This window comes from Pelophylax lessonae (assembly GCF_965119305.1).
Source record: "Pelophylax lessonae genome assembly, chromosome: 1".
In the NCBI taxonomy this organism is placed as follows: domain Eukaryota; kingdom Metazoa; phylum Chordata; class Amphibia; order Anura; family Ranidae; genus Pelophylax; species Pelophylax lessonae.
The window spans coordinates 72649920-72675763 of NC_138768.1; the positions used below are offsets into that span (position 1 = coordinate 72649920).

The 25844-nt window shown below is 41.4% G+C and overlaps 1 protein-coding gene across 1 annotated transcript in view; it reads right to left on the reverse strand.

Annotated features, from left to right (window-relative positions):
• Positions 1–25844, reverse strand: part of SLC45A2 (solute carrier family 45 member 2) — a 293633-nt gene that overhangs the window by 78987 nt on the left and 188802 nt on the right. Inside the window, exons 5-6 of the mRNA XM_082243204.1 lie at positions 17019–17142; positions 4670–4875 (exon numbers count right to left, since the gene is read on the reverse strand). Of these exons, the coding sequence (XP_082099330.1) occupies positions 4670–4875; positions 17019–17142 (330 nt within the window). The remainder of the gene's footprint in view (positions 1–4669; positions 4876–17018; positions 17143–25844) is intronic.

The following is a 25844-nucleotide window of genomic DNA, read 5'->3' on the forward strand; positions in this document are numbered from 1 at the left end:
CGCTGAAGAGCGCCAATCGGCGCCCCTGCTGGTTTTTGACTCCACCCCCCCATACCCAGGACACAGTACGGCGCCCGCCAATGGGCGAAAATTTTACATTTTTTTTTTTTAAATCTAAAACTGCGCTAGACGAGCCATGGTATACCAAAAGAGGCAAAGAGCCAAAGAGCCAAAGAGCCGCATTCAGTTCGGCCGGGAGCCGCATGCGGCTCGAGAGCCGCGTGTTCGCCACCCCTGCACTAATGTGTCATGAGTTGTAGATTTTAAATTTTTAGCAGCGGTTCCCCGAGACCAGAAATGTGTTTCAAGGTTTCCTCTGTGTTGAAAAGGTTGCGAAAGGCTGATATAGATGGAAGATGTGAGTAGCAGTAACACTTAGAACACATCCTGTGCAAAAGTGGAAAGACAGTTCAGTCCATTAGAGAGTTCATGTGCTTTAAATCCCTCAATCCATCTTCCATTGTAGTGGAAAAACTGTATCCAAATTCCCACCGGTCATGCAATCTTCATATCACTCCCAATCACATATACACTCACCAGATGAGAAGTGTGTGAGAGGAGTTTGAACAAGTGTTGCTGATCACCAACAACTGCAAAGAGAAGACCCTGAATGTCCCGCTATCTGTAACCCCTCGGGGGAAAGTGTTTTATGGCTCACTTAAATAAAGGGGTCATAACTATCTGGTAAGCCTTTCATCTATCTGGGAAGTATTGAGCACAGAGATGGAAGCACTGTTTAATTACAGATTCTTATTGAAGTCACTATATTGGACTTTGTGAACGATCACTGATTTTTTCATTGGATTATTATTCTGCAATAGCTGAATTTGGATACTTTAAGTTACATAATATTTATTTATGGTTTTGTAAGCACTGAGAGTTTGTAATAATGCAGTATGAACCATGGGGTGTTATCCTATTACCAACAGCTGGGGTGGAGACTTTTCACTATTGGGTTTAAGATCAGGGGAGGAAATATAAGTTTCTGGTTTGAAATTGCCAAAACAGAACATGCCAGGTTGTTAGGCTTTTGGAAAAAAAACTATGATGATAGTACTAATGATCTAGGAGGTATTCCACCCATACGTCAAGAAAGTAGAAACATTTAGGTTCAATTCAAACAAATGTGTTTTTTCATGCTTTTTGCAGAAATGCAGGAAATTATTTTTAACTTGGTTTTTTACGGAACACGTTCACATCAATGCATTTTTGTGCCTCTGTTTTTGGAAAGGGTCTGGGACTTTTTTTCCCGCAGCATGCAGTGTTTTGCATGTAATAGACTATTAGACCCCCATACAAAATGCAAGTATTGCATTTATACCATGATTTGCATTTTGTGTGGGGTTTTTTTGGGCTTTACATTCACTATATATAGCGAGTTTCTAAGGAGCGGGCTGGGAAGCCAGCCGCCGTGTCCTTAACAACTGATAAGTCATCAGTGGGCTCCCCACTGACAGCTAAATGTAGAAAAAAAAAAAAAAAAAAAGAAGATTTGCACGCCCTCAACATGGGGGGAGAGAAGAAGACCGTAGGAAGAAGCGGGTGGGAAGAAGAAGACATGAGGAAGAAGACGTTTTTAATAAAGGTAATTGTATATTGTCTTTTGTCACACTACACCACTTTTTTTGGTCAATGGTGAAGGGTTCAATGTACCCCATACTCATTCACATAGTAGGGGGCAGGATGTGGGGGCCCCCGTTTAAAGGGGGCTTCTGGATTCTGATAAGCCCCTCCGCCCGAAGACCCCAACAACCACCGGCCAGGGATGCGGGGAAGAGGCCCTTGCCCCCCCGCCCCAAAGCACCCCCCATGTTCAGGGCATGTGGCCTGGTATGGTTCAGGAAGGGGGGACGCTTTCAAATCCCCTCCCTTTCTTGAACTGCGAGGCTGCATGCTCAGGTAAAGGTCTGGTATGGACCTGGGGGGGGGGGGGGGGGAGGGAGGGGGGAGAACCCCATGCTGTTTTTTTTTTTTCACAAATTTTGTCGGCAATTCTTTCTTTTTACATTCAGCTTTCAGTGGGGAACCCCACTGACAGCTAATGACTCATCGGGGCGCGGCAGCCTGCTTCTTAGCAACTGACTATATACAGTGAATGTATAAAAAATAAAAAAACACACACACAAAAGCAAAAACTTAAAAACGCAGTTAAAAAAAACAAGCAAAGCACAGCAAAAAGCACTGAAAAAACGCTCAAAAGCAACATGCATAAATTTAAATCGAGCCTTATTATTACACAAAATTATGAGGAGTAGGTCTTTCTTGCAACCATCATGAATATACATTAGCTTAAACTGAATTTCTTGGTAGACCAAAGCTCACCAACTGTGTACAGTTGATGGTCGCTACTCATACCGTGATTACAGTTTGCTGCCGGACTTTAATAGCCAATGTTTATTCATCTAGTGTGGAATTCTGTTGCCTGTGGACACAACTTAGGTCTTACTCATTTGCTGCATTGTATTATTGAAATGACTGACACTTTGCCTTGGAATGAATTCAAGCAATGAATATAATACCAACATCACTAAACTGTCAGTTACTGATCAAGCCCATGGATCCTTATCTGTACTGTTGTGATAACCTATTTGACAGATTGCCTTATCTGGATTGCTCGCTGTTATATACCATTGTGAGAACTGAACATTTTGCTGATCTATATTCATGGATGAAGAATACCTATACGATTCTGTACAATCTTCTGTGATTGTCTTCATAGAAAATCTTTTTGCAAGTTTATTTCATTGATCGAATGAACTATAATACAATTTCTGACTTCCCAATAATATACCAAGAATTAGATTCAGTATTTCTTCTCAGTGGAGAATTATTAATGTACTTTGGGGACTTCTGTAGTTACTGCTCTGGGTATCCATATGACATAGTGTACTGTATATAAACAAATTTATTGACAGACCATGATTTATGGATATAAACATACATGTTTATAGGAAAACATATGTGGAATTGTGCTATTTTTGTAATATTGTAGATTGTTTTCATATCACCCCCCTTCTGCTTTTCTTATGTAATAAACCTGAAGCCATTAACTTCTTTGAAAGCATGATATCAGTTGATAATGTAGGTAATACTGATCTGGTAATACTAATTCAGTTTCGGCTAAAAACTGTCCCCCCCCCCACCCCAATTCAAAGGGGGATCTCTAATGTCAGTGATTTACCACCACTTCCTGTCTTGATGACAAAAGAGAAAAGGACAAGAAAAAGGAATCTACTCTATGGCATAAACTTGGACTATAGTGGCAACATCGGTGTGCGGCAGTCTCCCATTCCTGCAATATGCAACATTCCTGCAATATGTTAGGAGTGTGGGCAGCTCCGATAGTTTTCCAATACCCGGCATTCAAGCAGCAGGGGGAAAGCTCGGCTTTGGACCAAAATGTGTCATCATAACGTACAAGAGTTGATTTAAATAATCACTTCCCACCGGGAGGACATCCATGGACGTCCTCCAGATTCAGTAGTTCTACCGGTATGATGCCTGCACCTACGACATCATTCTGGTATGTATCTTTTCAGCTTGCGATTTTCTAACAAGCAGAAGTGATTTGAGTGGCAAAAGAGGGTCTTTACCCCTCTCCGCGTCCGCCATCACCGCTTTCCCGGGCTCTACTGTCCTATCGCAGAGGCCAAGAGTGATTCAGCCAGCGGTGATGGCTGCCCTGAACAGAGAGAAGAACTGGCATTGTTCCCCGCTCTCTGTAACCCTGGAAATACCTGTTGAAATGTGTTTTTCTGGATTTTTTTCTTATGCTGTCTCTCACTGTTAAAATAAACCTACCATTAAAATTATAGAGTGATCATTTCTTTGTCAGTGGGAAAATGTACAAAATCAGCAGGGGATCAAATATATACACACACACACATACTGTATATCTACATTATATGTTTGGGTGTTCTAAGTCATTTTCTAGAAAAAATAAAAGTAGATTTTTACATGTTGGAACGAAGTTTCATAATTGGCTCATATGGTAAGTAGTTAAAAAGGCAAAAAGTCTGTTCCTTTTCCTAGGAAAATTGAAAAGGAATTTTCCCCAGAGCCTAGTGAATGGGCTTACATTTCAGTTTGCAAAGAATACCTAATCACACGCAAGGAAATTTCAAAAAATAAAATAAATCATTTTTGCTTGCACATAATTAGATGATGGAAGTCAGCAGAGCTTCCCCTTTATTCACCAAGCTTTGGGGTAAATTTCCTTGCAAAGTGCCCCCAAAGGATTTATTTTTCCTCTACTCTTCTAAGAAACATGCTCTCATTGTAGAGATTCTCCTCTCTTCCTGTCTCAGTGACCGAAAACAAATTATTCAACAGGCACAGACATAGCAATACAAACTTGACAAAGATTCTAACATTTCCCCAAAACTTGGAAATTTTAGGCCCCTTTCACTTTTGTGTGACTTGTTCTGTCACTTGGCGCATGACAAGTTGTACCCCATAAATTCCAATGAGTACCGTTCATATCTGTGCAACTTCAAGTCGCAGCGACTTTTAAGTAGTCCCTGTACAACTTTGGTCTGACTTTGATGCGACTTGAGGTCCATAGACCTCAAGATTGCACAAGCATTGCTTCAAGGCAAGACTTTCAGGTCGCGCAAATGTGAAGGGGCCCCAACTGAAGTTCTACTCCAACTTTAGTATTAAAACTCACCTCCTCTTCTCGATGGTACTCAGAGATGAGGTTGAAAGGGACAGTGTAGAGGGTACTGGACATTACACCGAAGAGGGAACATAAGACCAGCGTAGAGTAAACATTGGGGAACAGTCCAATAAATCCGGTTCCTAGCCCAAAGAGTAAATATCCAACAAAGTATAGGCCCTTTAGCCCAATATAGGGTAGAAGTGCTTTCTGGAGGTCTGTAAAAAGAGATGGAAAGAAAAGGTTGTCAGAACCAAGTAGGACTTTTTTTTTTTTACATTGCAATTTTTACATGTTTCAATGTTAATTAAAGGGCTTGTTAATTTTTACCAAAAAATGGCCTTGGCAGGTAAGGGTCATTTGTAGATTAATACAAACTCTGCAGCTTTGACCAAAGATAAATAATGCCCTTGCTATAGGTATAGGACATTTAGGACCTCACAAAGCCTGCCCAACAAATGCTGATTGGCTGGTTCCTTTTATAGGTCACTCTTTGAAAAGGACTACATGACCTGCTATGGCAGATATTATAATCTACCAGCAGCTGCAGGACTGGAAATTGTCTTGCAAAAGTGACAGTGTGTTGGGAAAAACTATAACACATGCAGGGGTGTATATTTGAATATTTGTGAAATCAACTGCACCAAAATAACTGCAGCTATAGCGCAGACCCCAGTTGGTCCCTGCTGATTTTCCCCAGGTTTTCTTTCCCTATGGGTACAGAGAACAGCCAGGCACACAACAGCAACACAACAGTCTTATTATGCAATGAGCAGGCGGGGGGGGGGGGGTTATCTTTTTGTACTTTATTGCTTGTTGAACTTGGTTGGGGTGCAGGATGGGCTTTGGGATACTGCAGATTTAGTGAACGAGTAACCAGAGGACACTCTTTACCCCGTCTACTCTCTACAGGGCAACTTCCCTCTTGTCAGAGACTAGGAGTAGACACTCCTGGGACTCCAGCAACAGGAATATCCCAATACAGCAGCACTGGAACATTTTCTCAAGGGGTTAAAGCAGCGGACAATCACTTGGATCTTACATCCAGGCCTAGACTTACAATGTCCCCGTATACTTGGATGCCTCTGTCCAATATCAGCCAGTCATTTTTACTGTGAACCTTCAGGCACCCCCCCCCCCCATCCAGCTATTTTTTCCAAAAATAGCCCCCCCCCCCAGCTCTTACTGAGCTGGGACCTCAATGAGCTCCTGCAGACTTCAGCTAAACTGCCCAGAAAGTTAGCAGCCCTTCAGGCTGGGATTTTCTCCTCCTGGACAAGAACTCTACTGCTCCAGGCCCCACACTATTTATGACTTCCTCAGCCACCTAGTGAGCATTCGCCCCCAGGGATTGGTTGAGACCACATAACTATCCAGCCCACTACATCCTAGAATCCACTAGAAGGCAGAAAGTAGTAGTTGAGCCTGTAACCAGTGGGGCCCAGAAGAGCCAAAAATAATCACACCCTGCTCTGATGTTTACAGAGGAGCCAAACATATAGATTTACCTGAGCCTCTCTAGCAGGCTATTCTAGGAGGGTGCTACACAGCATTACATAAAAAATAAAGGTATTTTCACATTGTTTCAATCTGGAACACAACACTTATCTTGATTTAAATTCAAGGGAGTCACTTTAAAACTCCTTTGAGGTGATGTATTTTCTTATAACCTCTGACAATCAGTGCTTGTGAGCTGGGTCCTTCTGTACTGGAACTCAGCAGGAAACCATCAGTTCACTTTAATAAACTAAGCCCAGAATCTATCAAATCTCTATGTCAAGATGGATCATTGCCCCGATGGAGATTAAAAGCTTTCTTTCAGTCCAAGTCAAGATCAAAGTGTGTTCTGTAGAAAGTGTATGCTGAAATAGACTTCAGAAAGACACAATAACAAAACATCCAAGGACAAAAATGGACAGTGAAGGACATTGAACTTTGTTCATGAGTTGTAAAATGTAGGTGTTCGGCTCAGTCGCGGTTTGTCATGCGACTTGAGAGTTCAAAGTTGCATGACAAGTCGCACCCCATCAACTTCAATGGAACCGTTCTAATCAGTGCGACTTAGGTCACAGCCACTTAGAAAAAGGTTCCTGCACTACTTTGGGACGACTTCATTATGACTTACATTGACTTCTGTTAATCACTTAAGCCCCGAAAGATTTTACCCCCTTCCTGACCAGGGCCTATTTTGCGATTTGGCACTGCGTGATTTTGACGGACAATTGCGCGGTTGTGCGACGCTGTACCTAAACAAATTTGACGTCCTTTTTTTTTCCCCACAAAGAGAGCTTTCTTTTGGTGGTATTTGATCACCTGTGCAATTTTTTGATCATGCGCTATAAACAAAACAAGAGCGTCAATTTTGCAAAAATAACAACATTTTTCACATTTTTTTATATGAAATTCCCCCAAAAAAATGTAAAAATCAAAATGTTTTAAAATTTTAGGCCAATTTGTTTTATGCTACATATTTAAAAAAAATAAATAAATAAAAATCGCAAAAAGCATATTTTGATTGGTTTGCGCAAAAGTTATTGCGTTTAATAACTAAGGGAAAGATTTTTGTTGTTTTTTTTTTTAACGCGTAATGGCGGCGATCTGCAATTTTTTTTCCGGGACTGCGACATTGCGGCGGACAGATCGGACCCTTGACTGACATTTTTGACACTTTTGGGGTTACCAGTGACATTACTACAGTAATCAGTGCTATACATATGCACTGTTTCTGTAAAAATGACACTGGCAGTGAAGGGGTTAACTTTTGAGAGGGAGGGGTTGTGTGTGTCCTTAGGGGCGTGATTCTTACTGTGATTGGCTGTGGCTTGAGGTGTAGGAACAGTGATCAACGGTCCTACATAGTAGAACCGTATGATCACTGTTCATACACAGAGGAGAATGACAGGCGGCTTGTTTACATCAGCCGCCTGCCTTTCTCCCGCTCTAACGACCGATCGCGAGTGCCCGGCGGACCCGAACCCACACGCGCGCGGGGGGGGTCCGTGACCCGGTGGCGCGCGCTCGCTCCCCAGAGCCTCACAGGCTAGCCATACCCATACGTCACTTTGCCTGTGAGGGGCTGACTGCCGCAGTATATGTACTTGCGGCGGTCGGCAAGTGGTTAAACGATTGCCGACCGTATAACTTACATATACGGAGACAAGGCAGCTTTCCTGCACTTGATCACATACTTAGTACATGATCCAACACTTCCATGTTTGGGGCACAATGGCAGCCCACTCCTGCTGTGATTATTCACAGTAGGAGCCGATTAGCAGGTACTCTCCAAGTCCGCCAGCACCTGCCGATTGTTCGTTACACAGGCAGAATTGTAGCCTGCACGTATATAAGGCAGATTGCCATTCTGTCAGCGGGGAAGGCATTGATTCTGTGTTCCTGCAAAGCAGGGACACAGATCTATGCCTTCCACTAGTACTAGCACCTCCAACAGTTTAGTAAAACACCAGCAAGCAGCACATTTAACCCTTTGATTGCCACCGTTAACCCCCTTCCCTGCCAGTGTCATTAGCACAGTGACACTGCATATTTTTTTAGTACTGATCACTTTACTAGTATCAGTGGTCCCCATAAAGTGCCAAAAGAGTCAGTGCCCCGACTAAAGTCTCTGATTGCTGCCATTACTAGTAAAAAAAAAAAAAAAAAATCCATAAAAATATTACAGTTTGTAGATGCTATAACTTTTGCGCAAACCAATCAATATACACTTATTGGGATTTCTTTTACCAAAGATATGTAGAATAAAACATATTGGCCCAAGTTTATGAAGAATTTTGATTTTTTAATTTTTTTTTTTTATTGGATAGGTTTTATAGCAGAAAGTAAAAAAAATTATTTTTTTTCAAAATGGTCAGTCTTTTTTTGTTTATAGAGCAAAAACAAAAACCGTAGTGGTGATTACCATCGACCAATAGAAAGCTATTTGTGGGGGAAAAAAAAGCCATACATTTTATTTGGGTACAGCATCATATTACCGCCCAATCAGTTAAAAGTAACAGTGCCATATCACAAAAAATGGCCTGGTCATGAAGGTGGGTTAAATCTTTTCGGAGGTCAAGTGGTTAATTAAGTCGCAATGAAGTTGCATGCCGAAGTCGCACCTTAAGTCAAGTGACTTTGCCATCACAGGGGTGTGAACCAAGTCTTAGACCTGAGCTATTAGTTTATTTCAGATTTCCTAACAAAAATGAATGACTGCTGTTTATCATTATTGTGATTGGCTGTGTGAAACATCAGGGAACCTTCAGTGTTGGAACCCAACAATTAGATTGCATTTGATTTGGTAAACTTGTGAAAATACTACTTCAAGTAGAAGGAAAGACTACACAAAAACCTACATGGTAAAAGTTGCTTCCCTATTATCAATTATTATCATTTTCTTAAAATTCCTATCTTAATTTAAATGGGTCACATGACCACAAAATTCTGGCTAGCCTGTGTGTCCTGTGTGGCCAACAGTGCTGCAGAATGTTTTAGCATACCAATATCATCCCTTCGGCATCCATAGCTCCAAGGAGTTCCTGCCCACCAACCGCACCAGTAACAGGGAAAATGAACAGGGATCAAGTCCAATGGTGTCTCCTTCAAGTGAACCAGCCACCTGCCCTATGCTATCACATAGGTGTCTTCTCAGCTTGCAATAAAGTTGCATTAAAACAAAACCCAAAAAAACATTTAAAAAAATGTAAGTTTATTAAAAGCCCCAGAACAATTTAGAAATCCCTTGCACCCATGTACACAACACATTTATATGGGTGGCAAGGATACAAACATGATGACCGTACCACTCATTAGGTATCACTGCACATGCTGGAGTTTAATCAGTAATTCTAGGGTCATCATTCACAGTTAAATTTATATAATGAGCTAAAGTATAAGCTGTTTAGGCTTTTAAAACATCCCCTGTGGCCAATTTTGTGTACTGCTCTTTCGTGGATCAGCATAATTCTTAGGGTTGACATATTCGGCTTCCATTTACTCAACACAAAATCTTTTATATTTTACCAAAAATTGAGTATTAAATTGCGTTTAACTACACAAAAATGAATAGCATGTTGGGGTTTTAATTAAAAAAAATTATATGTAAAAAATATGGCTCTGGCAGTGAAAGAGTTGAATATAATTTAAGATGTATTTGCACATTTGCAGCCAAATTGGAAGAACACCTACTTTATAGAATTGTTACATGTTCCCATTCACAGAGCCTAACTAATATTAATCAGGATTTATATACTGCCCACAGTTTGTGCAACAATTTACAATATGTAGGGAGACAGTACAGCTACAATAAAATAAAATAAAATAGAAGAGGGTTAACCACTTAAGCCCCGGAGGATTTGGCTGCTTAAAGACCAGGGGGTATTTTGCAATTCGGCACTGCGTGATTTTAACAGGAAATTGCGCGGTCGTGCGACGCTGTACCTAAACAAATTTGACGTCCTTTTTTTCCCACAAACAGAGCTTTCTTTTGGTGGTATTTGATCACCTGTGTGATTTTTTGATCATGCGCTATAAACAAAAAAAGAGCGTCAATTTTGCAAGAATAACAATATTTTTCACATTTTTTTTATATGAAATTCCCCTCAAAAAAATGTAAAAATCAAAATTTTTTAATATTTTCGGCCAATTTGTACTATGCTACATATGTTTGGTAAAAAAAAAAAAAAAAAAAAAAAAAAAAAAAAAAAAATCGCAAAAAGCGTATTTTGATTGGTTTGCGCAAAAGTTATTGCATTTACTAACAAAGGGAAAGGTTTTTGTCATTTTTGTTGGTTTTTTTTAACGCGTAATGGCGGCGATCTGCGATTTTTTTTGCGGGACTGCGACATTGCGGCGGACAGATCGGACCCTTGACTGACATTTCTGACACTTTTGGGGTTACCAGTGACATTTCTACAGTAATCAGTGCTATATATATGCACTGTTACTGTAAAATTACACTGGCAGTGAAGGGGTTAACTTTATTTGAGAGGGAGGGGCTGTGTGTGTCCCTAGGGGCGTGATTCTAACTGTGATTGGCTGTGGCTTGAGCTGTAGGAACAATGATCAACGGTGCTACATAGTAGAACCGTATGATCATTGTTTCTACACAGGGGAGAATGACAGGCAGCTTGTTTACACTAGCCGCCTGACTTTCTCCCTCTCCCCTGACGATCGCTGAGTGACCAGCGGACATCGGGTCCGCCGGTCACACGCGCAGGGGGGGGTCCGTGACCGCGCGGGAGCGCGCCGCCGGCAGCGCGCGCTCGCTCCCCAGAGCCTCACAGGCTAGTGACGTACCGATACGTCACTCTGCCTGTGAGGGGCTGACCGCCGCAGTATATGTACTTGCGGCGGTCGGCAAGTGGTTAAGAAGGTCCTGCTCACAAGAGCTTACAATGTAATATGGTGGGGCAAGTGGTACAAAAGCTTCTTACTGTAGGGGATGTGCTGATGGAAAAGTTAAAAGTTTAGTTGTTAGTTGAAGTCGTTTTAGGCTTCCCTGAAGAGATGAGTTTTCAGGGATCACCTAAAAGTGGCCAGAGTAGGAGATAGCTGGACAGATTGAAGACAAGCATAAGAAAAAAAGATAAGAGATCTAGAGAGCAGGAGATCTTGGGAGGAGTGGAGGACAGTTTGGGTGATATTTGGAGACAAGATTGGTGATGTAGCTCGGGGCAGAGTTGTGAATGGCTTTGTAAGTTGTAGTTTGTATTTTGAATTGACAACGCTGGGCAATCGGAAGCCAGTGGAGGGATTGGCAAAGAGGGGTGACAGACACTGAACGGTTGGTAAGGTAGATGGTCTGGCAGCAGCATTCATGATGGACTGAAGAAGAGAGAGCCTGTGTAGAGGTAGACCTTTTAGAAGGGTGTTGCAATAGTCAAGGCGAGAGATAACAAGGGAGTTAATGAGTAGCTTGATGGTATTTAAAAAGGGATATTTCGAGATTTTACTGAGGTGAAGTCTAAATCTTTTGACAGAGGTTTGGGGCCAAAAGGAGAGGTTAAGAGTCTAGGATTACACCTGGCACCCTGGTGTGAGGGGAGGGACTAATGGTTGTAATATTGATCTTGATGGGAAAGTCATGGAGGAGACCCTGAAAGGGGGGGGGGGGGTTGCAATAATACAAGCTCGGCTTTAGAAAGATGTAGTTTGAGGAAGTGGTGTAGAGATGGAACTAAAAAGTACTTAAAAAATGTTGCTTGGATTTTTACTTGCTTAAAAAAAAAACAGCCAAGCTTTCTCCTTAAAGTGTAAGATCAGGCTAACTAACTATTCTTAAAAATACCCCCCCCCCCCTTCCTTCTATCTAACCTACATATCTTTTATAAAAAAAGATTTGTATACTGTGACAGAACCACTTGGCACCCCGATTAAGTGCTTCCACCAAACAGTGCCTCCTTCCCTCCAAACCGTTCCAGCAGACCAAGAGCTAATACCAGCCCGGTTACCTCAAGCATCGTACACAGACAAGATGTTGAGATAAGAACCAAAGGAATGACTCTTTATTGAACAGAAATATAGGTTTTTATACAATTCAAAAGTTGGTCAGTCCCCACATGAACAATAAACTCAATTATTTACCTAAAACATCACACAATGGTTTAGAGAACGCAGTAGAGTTAACACAAGGCTAATCCTATCCTGTAGGATCTTCCAAGAGTTAGCCAACAATTACCCAACAATAGGTGACTCAATTAACACAATTAACATGGGGAATGCACACAATGGAAGGGACCGATTACAACAAAACACATAATGAATCCTAACCCCACCTCAGACTATCCGGCAGCAATCTACAACAGTATACGAGACAAACTCCTAAATATTCCAGCAGTATAAAAAGGTGGAATTAATTTATCTTCGTAGATTTCTTAGGGGATTTTGTTAATAAATATTTCTGACCCAAGTGAAGGAGCCTCTCCAACCCAATCTGTACGAGGGACACCATATTTCCTCTGATCATTTACCTGTACAGGATTATTATTACACCTTTCCATCCACTCCAGAAGAGAAGCTTTATTGTCTTTATTCAGAGAAGTAATCTTAGGCTTACCCCTAATCCTCTCCAAACACCCCTGTCCTAGTTGGGTCTGTCACATGTACTTCCCTATTTGTAATCCACTCCAGTCCAGTCACAGGATCCAGCAGCTCCGGCTCCCCTGTGTCAGTGAGCAGTTGCTGCAGGGGAGAGGAGAGAGTGTTAACAATAGCTGGGCCATAGGAGCCTAAGGATGCTGTGACAGCTCCTGGAATCTGGAATTCATGAGCACTCCCTTATGGATCAGAGCCAGAGTTGCAGAATCAAGTGACCAAACAGGACCAGATTGAAAAAAGGCAAGTATACAGATTTTTTATATATATATATATATATATATATATATATATATATATATATATACACACACAGTGGGTATGGAAAGTATTCAGACCCCCTTAAATTTTTTACTCTTTGTTATATTGCAGCCATTTGCTAAAATCATTTAGGTTCATTCTTCTTCCTCATGAATGTACACATAGCACCCCATACTGACAGAAAAACACAGAATTGTTGACATTGTTGCAGATTTATTAAAAAAGAAAAACTGAAATATCACATGGTCCTAAGTATTCAGACCCTTTGCTCAGTATTTAGTAGAAGCCCCCTTTTGATCTAATACAGCCAGGAGTCTTTTTGGGAAAGATGCAGCAAGTCTTTCACACCTGGATTTGGGGATCCTCTGCCATTCCTCCTTGCAGATCCTCTCCAGTTCTGTCAGGTTGGATGGTAAACGTTGGTGGACAGCCATTTTTAGGTCTCTCCAGAGATGCTCATTTGGGTTTAAGTCAGGGCTCTGGCTGGGCCATTCAAGAACAGTCACGGAGTTGTTGTGAAGCCACTCCTTCGTTATTTTTGCTGTGTGCTTAGGGTCATTGTCTTGTTGGAAGGTAAACCTTCGGCCCAGTCTGAGGTCCAGAGCACAGTCGTCCTATCCCTGCAGCTGAAAAACACCCCCACAGCATGATGCTGCCACCACCATGCTTCACTGTTGGGACTGTATTGGACAGGTGATGAGCAGTGCCTGGTTTTCTCCACACATACCGCTTAGAATTAAGGCCAAAAAGTTCTATTTTGGTCTCATCAGACCAGAGAATCTTATTTCTCACCATCTTGGAGTCCTTCAGGTGTTTTTTAGCAACTCCATGCGGGCTTTCATGTGTCTTACACTGAGGAGAGGCTTCCGTCGGGCCACTCTGCCATAAAGCCCCGACTGGTGGAGAACTGCAGTGATGGTTGACTTTCTACAACTTTCTCCCATCTCCTGACTGCATCTCTGGAGCTTAGCCACAGTGATCTTTGGGTTCTTCTTTACCTCTCTCACCAAGGCTCTTCTCCCCCGATAGCTCAGTTTGGCCGGAAGGCCAGCTCTAGGAAGGGTTCTGGTCATCCCAAACGTCTTCCATTTGAGGATTATGGAGGCCACTGTGCTCTTAGAAACCTTAAGTACAGCAGTAATCTTTTTGTAACCTTGGCCAGATCTGTGCCTTGCCACAATTCTGTCTCTGAGCTCTTCAGGCAGTTCCTTTGACCTCATGATTCTCATTTGCTCTGACATGCATTGTGATCTGGAAGGTCTTATATAGACAGGTGTGTGGCTTTCCTAATCAAGTCCAATCAGTATAATCAAACACAGCTGGACTCAAATGAAGGTGTAGAACCATCTCAAGGATGATCAGAAGAAATGGAAAGCACCTGAGTTAAATATAGGAGTGTCACAGCAAAGGGTCTGAATACTTAGGACCATGTGATATTTCAGTTTTTCTTTTTTAATAAATCTGCAACAATGTCAACAATTCTGTGTTTTTCTGTCAGTATGGGGTGCTATGTGTACATTCATGAGGAAGAAGAATGAACTTAAATGATTTTAGCAAATGGCTGCAATATAACAAAGAGTGAAAAATTTAAGGGGGTCTGAATACTTTCCGTACCCACTGTATATAAAGGATAAGTAGGAGGAGGATGGAGGGAATAATTTTAGGAATAGTTAGTGTTAGGTTTTACTACCACTTTAAGGAGGGGGCTAGGAAATTATTTTTACCATAATTAAACACTTTTTGTACTGTCCTAGCAAATCTTCATCAGCTGTATATCTTAAAATGTGCACACTGTCTTAAAGGGTTAAAAACCACAAGGCTAAGGTAGTACATTGTATAACTAAGGGAACACTTTTTTTTCACTCTCTCTATACTGTTATCAGTGAAAGTAAAAGAAAATCACAAATTTTGTGAGGACACCATAACAGAAATAAAGAGGACATCTTCCAAAGGGGACACTAGTTCTGCTGAACACCAGGAAATCCATCACTTTAAAGGGATTTCCTCTTACCCCCTATAGAACAGAAAGGGAAGTGAAATCACCCCCATACCTCTTATTTTATTATTTTAATAATATTAAAAATAAAAATGGTCTTTAATTCTACTTTAATGCACTTAAAAACTTAACTTTCCCCTAGTTGCACATTGTGAATTATAAACAAAATCTGTATCTGGAGTTCAAATGTAAAAGCTTTTTTTAACCACTTTACCACTAGAGCATTTTGCTGTCTTACGTCTGGGCCACTTTTTGCGATTCGGCGCTGTGCAACTTTAACCGACAATTGCGCGGTCGTGCGACGCTGTACCCAAACTAAATTTACGTCCTTTTTTTCCCACAAACAGAGCTTTCTTTTGGTGGTATTTGATCACCTGTGCGATTTTTACTTTTTGCGCTATAAACAAAAAAAGAGCGTAAATTTTGAAAAAATAACAATATTTTCCACATTTTTTTATATGAAATTCCCCCCAAAAAAATGTAAAAATCAAAATTTTTTTTAATTTTTGGCCAATTTGTTTTCTGCTACCTATGTTTGGTAAAAAAATTCACAATAAGCGTATTTTGATTGGTTTGCGCAAAAGTTATTGCGTTTACTAACAAAGGGAAAGATTTCTGTCATTTTTGGTGTTTTTTTTTTAACGCGCAATGGCGGCGATCTGCGATTTTTTTTGGCAGGACTGCAACATTGCGGCGGACAGATCGGACCCTTGACTGACATTTTTGACACTTTTGGGAGTACCAGTGACATTACTGCAGTAATCAGTGCTATGTATATGCACTGTTACTGTAAAAATGACACTGGCAGGGAAGGGGTTAATTTTATTGGAGAGGGAGGGGTTAATGTATGCCTGGTGCTTACTGACGTGTGGGGGGGAGGTGACTGTGTGAGCCAGGGACAGATCGGAGTGTTCAGCTATGCTGAACACTCCGATCTGTCACTCCCTGTCACTTGGGAGATCCGCCCGCTTGTGTTTACACAGGCGGGTGGATCTCCACACTAGATCCCCGACGATCGGGGCAGAGCAGCGGCGATCGCCGCTGCTCCTCCCCTGGCCCGACTCCCGCTGTGACTGAATACAGCGGGAGCGAGCCCCCGGGGGCGCGCGAGCGCCGCCCACAAGGGGGAGTGTCTGACGACGTAGGTCTACGTCGTCAGACGATAACGAGCCACTTTGCCGCAGTAGTACTACGGTACTCAGTGGCAAAGTGGTTAAAGAAACACCAAAAAAGCTATTTATTTAAAAATATTTTTTAGTATGCAGGGAGATTGGGAACACAAAAACATATGGGGGGGGTTTACTAAAACTGGAGTGCGCAAAATCTGGTGCAGCTGAGCATAGAAACCAATCAGCTTCCAGGTTTTATTGTCAAAGCTTTAGGCCCCTTTCACACATACGGTCCGTTCAGTTCATCAGTTCAGTCACGTCAAAATGTATCAGTTTTTCATCCATTTCTCATCCGTTTTTCGTCCTTTTTCATCCCTTTTTCGTCCTTTTTCATCCGTTTTTTATCCATTTTTCATCCAATTTTTTTACATCCACTACCAATGCAAAAACGGATGAAAAACAGACCATTTGTCCATTTACATCAGTTTTTCGTCCGATCCGTTTTTTTGACGGATGAAAAATAGAGCTTTCATCCGTTCCAAAAAACGGAAGCGGATGAAAATGGATGTTAACAGATGATCATCCGTTTTTACATAGAGATGCACTGATGTCCGTTTTTATCCGTCAACGGATGGATGAAAAACGGACAAACAGACCGTATGTGTGAAAGAGGTCTAATGGAACAAGCCGATGTTAGAAGCGGATTGGCTACCATGCACAGTTGAATCAGATTTGAATCAGATTCGGAGTGCTCCAGTTTTAGTAAATCTACCCCATGAGTTTCTCACATTTGTGTGCAAAAAAACTAGAAATACATTTCATGTGTGCAATAACTACTTTAATACAAAAAAATCTATAAAATTATGCAAACTGAAATATAGAAAAATTGGTGTGAAATACTTACAGGAGTATAATGAGGATGAGATGGCATTGATGCACAAGCCCCAACAGCCAACCTCCACCCCCCTCTCGTAGATGAGGTAAGCAGTAGAATTATGAGGCGCATATGGGTTTCCATGGTAAACGATCTGAAAATTACCAACAGTGGATGAATTGACTTTTATTCAGAAACACTTTCACTTAAAAAGCAGATAACTTTTATGAAAGTAGGTACCTAGAATTGACCCGTTATCAGCCTCCAGGAGCATTGACCCCTCTTGGGAGAAACTGTGATTGGCTGAGAAAATCCATTCCAGCCAATAGACTGCAAAAATCCTTAATAGGACTGAAAACAACAACCCCTCTCTAAGGCCTGGTTCACATCTATGTGGCTCTGCATGCCACATTTGCGTGTGCCTTTGTTTCTTGCAGGGAAAAGTCTCTGCACATTTTTTTAAAATGTGGTCAAAATGCAAAAGCAGCATGTGTTTTCACGTGTGGAACACAGTACCATATTTTTCAGTGTGTGAGGGTGCTATTAGAAGTTAATGGCACCACCACGCATTTTCTGTAAATCACCGTATTTTGGGTGCGGTTTTGGGAACGTGTGCGATTTACTTGCATTCTTGCACCCACACACATTTGAACACAGCCTCATATCTGTAAACGCCCTTTTGATGCATGGGTCTCCCAGCATCTTCAGTGTGCAGTGCTGGAGGTCATGCAGGCAAAAGGGCAGTGTCCAACTTTAACCAGTTCTGGAATCCCCCCCAACAATTCATACCAGACCCTTATCAGAGCATGCAGCCCAGCAGGTCAGGAAAGGAGGAGGCGAGCGAGCTTTGGGGCAGGAGGGCTCTGCTACACCCAAAGCACCTTGTCCCCATGTTGATTGGGACAAGGGCCCCTTCCCCACAACCAGATCTACCATATCTGAAGAGCTTGGTGTGGTTTTGGGGGGGGGGGGGGGGGAGCCCATGCTGTTTTTTTTTTATTTTAATGTTATTCTGAATTAACAATGCTAAAAATACAAAACTAATTCCAAAATTTTATAATGCATTCCAAATTTTCAGAATGATTCGTATCGGTCGAAAAATGATCGACCTATTCAAATTCTGTCTGAGGAATAGCGGTTTGATAAGAAGCAGGTCGGGAAGCCGCCCGCAGCGTCTTTAACATACAATGATTTCTCAGCTGTCAGCGGGCTTGCCTGCTGACAGCTGAAATGTAAACAAAAGAATGTAGAACAAAAGAAATCAGCGCTAGATTTCTCAGCTGGTGGACCAAAATGAATAGTGATGACTAATAGGATAGCTAATAAGAATGTACAATGAGGAATGATGGATGTAAGAGTGTATCAAAATGTTCCAGACATAATAAATGTTGTAAATTGAAGTTATAAATAAGAGACCATAATAGATATTGAAAATAATATATAATGCAATCCTGGTAAAAAGATGTGGACAATATAAAGTGCTGAAGTGCTGATAGATGAATAATATAATATAAGACAAAAAAGTGATGGGTGCTGAATAGAAAAATAAAGTACTAAAATCCCAAAAATTATGACTGCTGATGGATCAATAATCAAGTGATAAGTGCCGTCTAAATATAAAGTGCTGAATAGGAAAATGATGATGACTGTAAACAACAATGAGCGTTAATGGAGGTGAGCGGCCATTTCAATTAAATTGGATTCGCAGCTCATGAATTTTTGCACCTGGCTGTCACTGGAAGTGTTTTATTCTTCACTTAGCCACTGGATCACCAATGAACTTTATTTATTCCACGTTTTTTTTATTTCACTTGTGATTATCAGTATTATTTCCGTGCGTGATATAATTATTTTGGAATTATTATTTCTTGCCTTTATTTATATTCATTCATTTCCAGCATTTGTTTGCTGGTTTATATATATTGTGCACTATTGTTTTTTGCACCTACTATCACTTTCACATGCACGGTTATTGTTCTTCATACATACTTGGATTGTGCATTCTGACTGTTTACAGTCATCATCAATTTCTTATTTCAGCACTTTATATATGGACAACACTTATCACTTGATTATTTATTCTGACGGTGCATTCTGGCTGTTGTTTACAGTCATCATCATTTTCCTATTAAGCACTTTATATTTCAAAAGTGTTTCAAAAGTGCCCAGCAACAATTTTATGGACACAAACTATTTGGATGAAAAATGAATATATTTTGCACATTTTGCACTTGCACTTTACTGCATTTTTTGCACGTTGTTTTTGTCTTTGCGATAATTTGCACTGGTATGCGATAATTTGCACATTATTATAAGGATTCCATGATCAATACGGTAACCTTTATATGATTTTTGTATGACACTATTTAGCACTCTTACAGCATCCAAACAGTCACTAATTACATTTGAGATTTGTCACAATAATTAAAGCACTCATGGTATTTGCAACTAGTACAACAAATTAAAGGCAACCTGTGGGGCAGTGCCTCAGCCTAATACCTCATTTTTTAATTGATTGTTGCAGCAGCTGTCCGGGTGGCTGGTCTCAGATGATCTTGGAGGTTAAGATGATGGATGTGGAGGTCCTGGGTTGGTGTGGTTACACGTGGTCTGCGGTTGTGAGGCCGGTTTGATGTACGTCCAAATTCCCTGAAACGCCTTTGGAGACGGCTTATGGTAGAGAAATTCCTGCAGTCAGCATGCCAACTGCACGCTCCCTCAAAACTTGCCACATCTGTGGCATTGTGCGGTGTGATAATACTTCACATTTTAGCGTGGCTTTTTATTGTGGCCAGCCTAAGGCACACCCGTGCAATAATCATGCTGTCTAATCAGCATCTTGATATGCCAAACCTGTGAGTTTGATGGATTATCTCAGCAAAGGAGAAGTGCTCACTAACACAGATTTAGACAGATTTGTGAATATTTGAGAGAAATAGGCCTTTTGTGTACATCGAAAAAGTCTTAGATCTTTGAGTTCAGCTCATGAAAAATGGGGGCAAAAACAAAAAAGTGTTGTGTCTATAATTTAGCTTATGTATATATTATATATATGAATATATATATATATATATATATATATATATATATATATATATATATATATATATACACACACACACACACACACACACACATACATACACACACATATACACACACATATATATACCAATACACACACACATATATTTTATATATATATACACACATACAGTGGGTACAGAAAGTATTCAGACCCCCTTAAATTTTTCACTCTGTTATATTGCAGCCATTTGCTAAAATCATTTAAGTTCATTCTTCTTCCTCATGAATGTACACATAGCACCCCATACTGACAGAAAAACACAGAATTGTTGACATTGTTGCAGATTTATTAAAAAAGAAAAACTGAAATATCACATGGTCCTAAGTATTCAGACCCTTTGCTCAGTATTTAGTAGAAGCCCCCTTTTGATCTAATACAGCCAGGAGTCTTTTTGGGAAAGATGCAACAAGTCTTTCACACCTGGATTTGGGGATCCTCTGCCATTCCTCCTTGCAGATCCTCTCCAGTTCTGTCAGGTTGGATGGTAAATGTTGGTGGACAGCCATTTTTAGGTCTCTCCAGAGATGCTCAATTGGGTTTAAGTCCGGGCTCTGGCTGGGCCATTCAAGAACAGTCACGGAGTTGTTGTGAAGCCACTCCTTCGTTATTTTAGCTGTGTGCTTAGGGTCATTGTCTTGTTGGAAGGTAAACCTTCGGCCCAGTCTGAGGTCCAGAGCACTCTGGAGGTTTTTGTCCAGGATATCCCTGTACTTGGCCGCATTCATCTTTCCCTCGATTGCAACCAGTCGTCCTGTCCCTGCAGCTGAAAAACACCCCCACAGCATGATGCTGCCACCACCATGCTTCACTGTGGGGACTGTATTGGACAGGTGATGAGCAGTGCCTGGTTTTCTCCACACATACCGCTTAGAATTAAGGCCAAAAAGTTCTATTTTGGTCTCATCAGACCAGAGAATCTTATTTCTCACCATCTTGGAGTCCTTCAGGTGTTTTTTAGCAAACTCCATGCGGGCTTTCATGTGTCTTACACTGAGGAGAGGCTTCCGTCGGGCCACTCTGCCATAAAGCCCCGACTGGTGGAGGGCTGCAGTGATGGTTCACTTTCTACAACTTTCTCCCATCTCCTGACTGCATCTCTGGAGCTCAGCCACAGTGATCTTTGGGTTCTTCTTTACCTCTCTCACCAAGGCTCTTCTCCCCCGATAGCTCAGTTTGGCCAGACGGCCAGCTCTAGGAAGGGTTCTGGTTGTCCCAATCGTCTTCCATTTGAGGATTATGGAGGCCACTGTGCTCTTAGGAACCTTAAGTGCAGCAGAAATCTTTTTGTAACCTTGGCCAGATCTGTGCCTTGCCACAATTCTGTCTCTGAGCTCTTCAGGCAGTTCCTTTGACCTCATGATTCTCATTTGCTCTGACATGTATTGTGATCTGGAAGGTCTTATATAGATAGGTGTGTGACTTTCCTAATCAAGTCCAATCAGTATAATCAAACACAGCTGGACTCAAATGAAGGTGTAGAACCATCTCAAGGATGATCAGAAGAAATGGAAAGCACCTGAGTTAAATATATGAGTGTCACAGCAAAGGGTCTGAATACTTAGGACCATGTGATATTTCAGTTTTTCTTTTTTAATAAATCTGCAACAATGTCAACAATTCTGTGTTTTTCTGTCAGTATGGGGTGCTATGTGTACATTCATGAGGAAGAAGAATGAACTTAAATGATTTTAGCAAATGGCTGCAATATAACAAAGAGTGAAAAATTTAAGGGGGTCTGAATACTTTCCGTACCCACTGTACATACATACACATATACACACACATATACATACATACACATATACACACACATACACACAAAAAAAGAATGAAATCTAAAAATATAACATGGTTCTGAAACAAATGATGCACCAAATATAGAGAGCAAACTCTGGGCACCTGACAGAAATATGTGCCCATCAACAGCTGGCATCCTTATTTTAAGATTGACTCCTATGTTAAGGCAACTTTCTTGTGCCATTTGTTCCATTTTCATCTGGACCCTTACCTGCCACATAGCTTGGCATAAACCCCCCTGCTACCTCATTCTATTTTGAATATCCCTTGGTACAGGGGGAACAGATGCATTTCTGTATGTAAACATATCTGATTTTCTTGAAGCAGCATAATGTATTGGTGGCTAGAACGATACATATACACTACTGCGCAAGAGTTTTGGGCAGAGTGAAAAAATTCTGCAAATGAAGAATGATTTTAGAAAAAGAAGTGCTAATAGTTTTTTCACCAATTCACAAAATGGAAAGTAAATAACAGAAGAGAAATCCAAATTAAATCAATAATATTTGGTGTGACCAACCTTTGCCTTCAAGACAGCATCAATTCTTCTAGGTACACTTGTTTACATATTTTGAAAGGTCTTATGTGGATGTAGGCTGCCTCAAATTCTTCTAACGCTTCATGTAATCCCAGACAGACCCAAAATGAACAGTGGCATCCAGACCCAAATTGAACAATTCTTTAAGGACAATGCTATCTATCCAGATGGAGTGCTTAAATTGGATGCCTTCATGTGCTGCCTTAGGGTAGTCTTTATCTCCAACATCAGACAAATTAAATTCTGAACTAAGGCACTTGAGGAACAGCTGACCAGACGTGAGCGGGAATAGGAGGAAGAGTATGTGGCTGACCCTGGGGATGATACCAGGGCCTCCAGGCTAGCTGCCCAGGACGCTCTAACCACAGAAGGTAATTTAAAAGCTGGGGGGGAAACGTTTCTTCTCCAAAGTGGCCTTTTATGAAGGGCAGCAGACTGGCCGTCTTTTAGTCAAACTTGTCAATGTATGCCCGTCGGTCCCAGCTATTGGGGCACTGAAACTCCCGAATGGCAAAATGGTAAATATCCAGGAAGGGGTAATGCAAGAATTGGTTAGATTTTATACCGACCTTTATGCCTCGCAGGTGTCTTACATGCCCGATGCCCAAGGACCTCCATAGTTACTTAAACAACATTCCTTTACCCCGACTTACAGAAACACAAATATTACGGCTAGGGGCTTCTCTCACTTGAAGTATTGCGGGAGGCGGTCTGTCTTTTTCCCAACTCCAAGACCCCAGGGATGATGGGCTGCCGATGGAGGTCTATCAGACATATTCAGATACGCTACTACGGAAACTACTGGGGGTTTTTAACAAAGCTAGAGCTAAACAATGACTGCCTGATTCTATGTCGAGAGCTAGAATTGTACTGCTCCCTAAACCAGATAAACCAGCAGAACCTAATTCATACCGTCCCATCTCTCTTCTTCAGGCAGACATCAAAATTCTGGAGAAAATAATTGCTAGAAGATTGAACTCTGTCATTAGTGATATCATACATGAAGTCCAGGCTGGTTTTATGCCCAATAAATCTACAGCGGTCAACCTGCATAGGCTATATGTGAATATGCAGACCCCAGCAGATAATGAGGGACAGAGAATTCTCCTGTCTCTAGATGCCAACAAGGCATTTGACAGCGTTGAGTAGGAATATCTGTGGGCGGTACTGCAGAGGTTTGGGTGACCCACGGGTGTCTATTAGGGAGGGAGGGAGACCGTCTCAAAGTTTCCACCTGAAAAGGGGAACTAGGCAGGGTTGCCCCCCTTCCCCACTTTTATTCGACTTGGCGATTGAACCGTTAGCTGTCTTCATAAGAATGAAAAAATAGTGGGGTTTAACTATGGCAATATACAGAAGAAAATCCTACTGAATGTGGACTATATGCTGTTTCTACTGGGGGATTCTGACTCATCCCTAAAAGAAACCATGGCCACTACCACTGACTTTGGGCGCTACTCCGAGCCAACAATTAATTGGACCGAAAAAATCTGCCCTGCTGCAGCTGGCCCGGGTGGTGAAACCGCTAGCAAGCAGCTTCTGCCCTGTGCCTGTTGTGACCTCCTTTAAATACTTGGAGGTGGTGATCTCGCCAGTACCGTTGGAATTTCGCAGACTCCATGTTCTTCCATTACTGGTGAAATTTAAAGATAGGGTTAAGATTTGGAAAAAGTTGTGGCTCTCTTTTGCAGGGCAGACAAATCTAGTCAAAATGATCTTGATGCCACAGTTGCTTTCTCACCTACATAATTCACCAGTGGTAATCCCATTAAAAATATTCCAAATGGTTAATTCCATTTTCAGGGATGTGATATGGAATGGAGCTGTGGCAAGGATTAAACTAGAGCAACTTCAAAAGCCCAAGGATAGGGGAGGTGGGGGGGGCTTGCCCTCCCGAATCCTTGGCTGTACTACAAGCCAGAGGGTTTGCGGAGGGTTTGGAGGTGCAGTGGTTTGCTAAACCGAATAAACAGCTCCCCACATATCGACTCATTAAAAAAATATGGGATAAAACCAAGCAACTACAAAAAGGTGAATGGCTACACTAAATACAGTCCGATATGGAATAACCATACCTACCCTGAACTACTCAAACTACAATGTGCAGCCAGGTGGCAAGCCATGAGAGTGACACATATCCAACCCATTTTTACTAATGGCAAATTACTATCTTTTACCCAATTGCAGGCCAGATTCAACATCCCTATGAATATGGAATTCTATTACTTGCAATTGTAACACGCTGTAAAAGCCCAAATGGCACTTGAAAACATAGAGCTTTCACCTACACCAATCTTCTCACTAATGCAACAGACCGTCACAACAAAGGGGTTTATATCTAGCTGTTACGCCACCCTAGTGGGTGGGTATCTAGAGAGATTTCCCAATAATGCATGTGACAAATGGGAAAAGGACGTAGGAGAAATTACGGGGGGGGGGGGTGAACAGTGGGAGGAAGCCTTAGAGTCTGTTCGGTTATGTTCCTTGAACGTCTCTCAAAGAGTATCCCAACTAGATGTCCTTCTCAGAGTTCATTACACTCCACTTAGACTTTATTCCATGGATTTACGTCCCAACGCATTGTGCTGTAAATGTGGGGGGGGGGGGGGTGGCTGGCGACTTGATTCACCTGATGTGGAGATGCTTTAAGTTACACTGATATTGGACAACAGTAATAGCCACGATTAATCCAGCCTTAAATATCTCGGTCTCATTAGATCCCAAGCAGTGTATATTGGGTATACTTGATACAGTTGCTCAGGACAGGTGTCAGAGAAGCAGTGGTAAGAGCCTTATTTCAGACACGTAGACTCTTGCTAGTACACTGGACCCCACCTGGACCACTTACACCTAAAGTGTGGCTTGACCAAATGGGCAACAAAATGCGACTTGAAAAGCTTATATATCAGCATAGGGGCTCCCCCTTCAAATTTGTGAAACTATGGAGTAACTGGTTTGCTACCCCGGGTTTGGCACCTTCAGATTTGGTAATAGAAAGGCTACTCAGGTAGAATTGAACTTATCTGACAATGTGGAAAGTCGGAGCACTCTATGTACAATTTGTTTGAATACTGGTTAATTTTTCAATGAAAAGATGCGTTTGTACTGTTTTGTATGCACCTAAAACCTTGTAATGTGTGTTGGCATCTCAATAAACTTGTTTCCTGATTAAACAAAATAATAATAATAATAAAAGATATTAATGATCATTAGTACCTACTTAATTGGTTAATCATACACCTGACTCTAATCCTACAAAACCCCTGACTTTGTGCACATGCACAAAGGGTGCAAGAGGAAGAATTGAGGCTGGTGTGAAGCCACAGGGCATTCACAATAAATATTAATAGGATTTAGATTTTTCTTCTGTATGCCCACTTTGCATTTTGTAAATTTATAAAAACAATTAAAATATATATTTTTAAAAGCATTC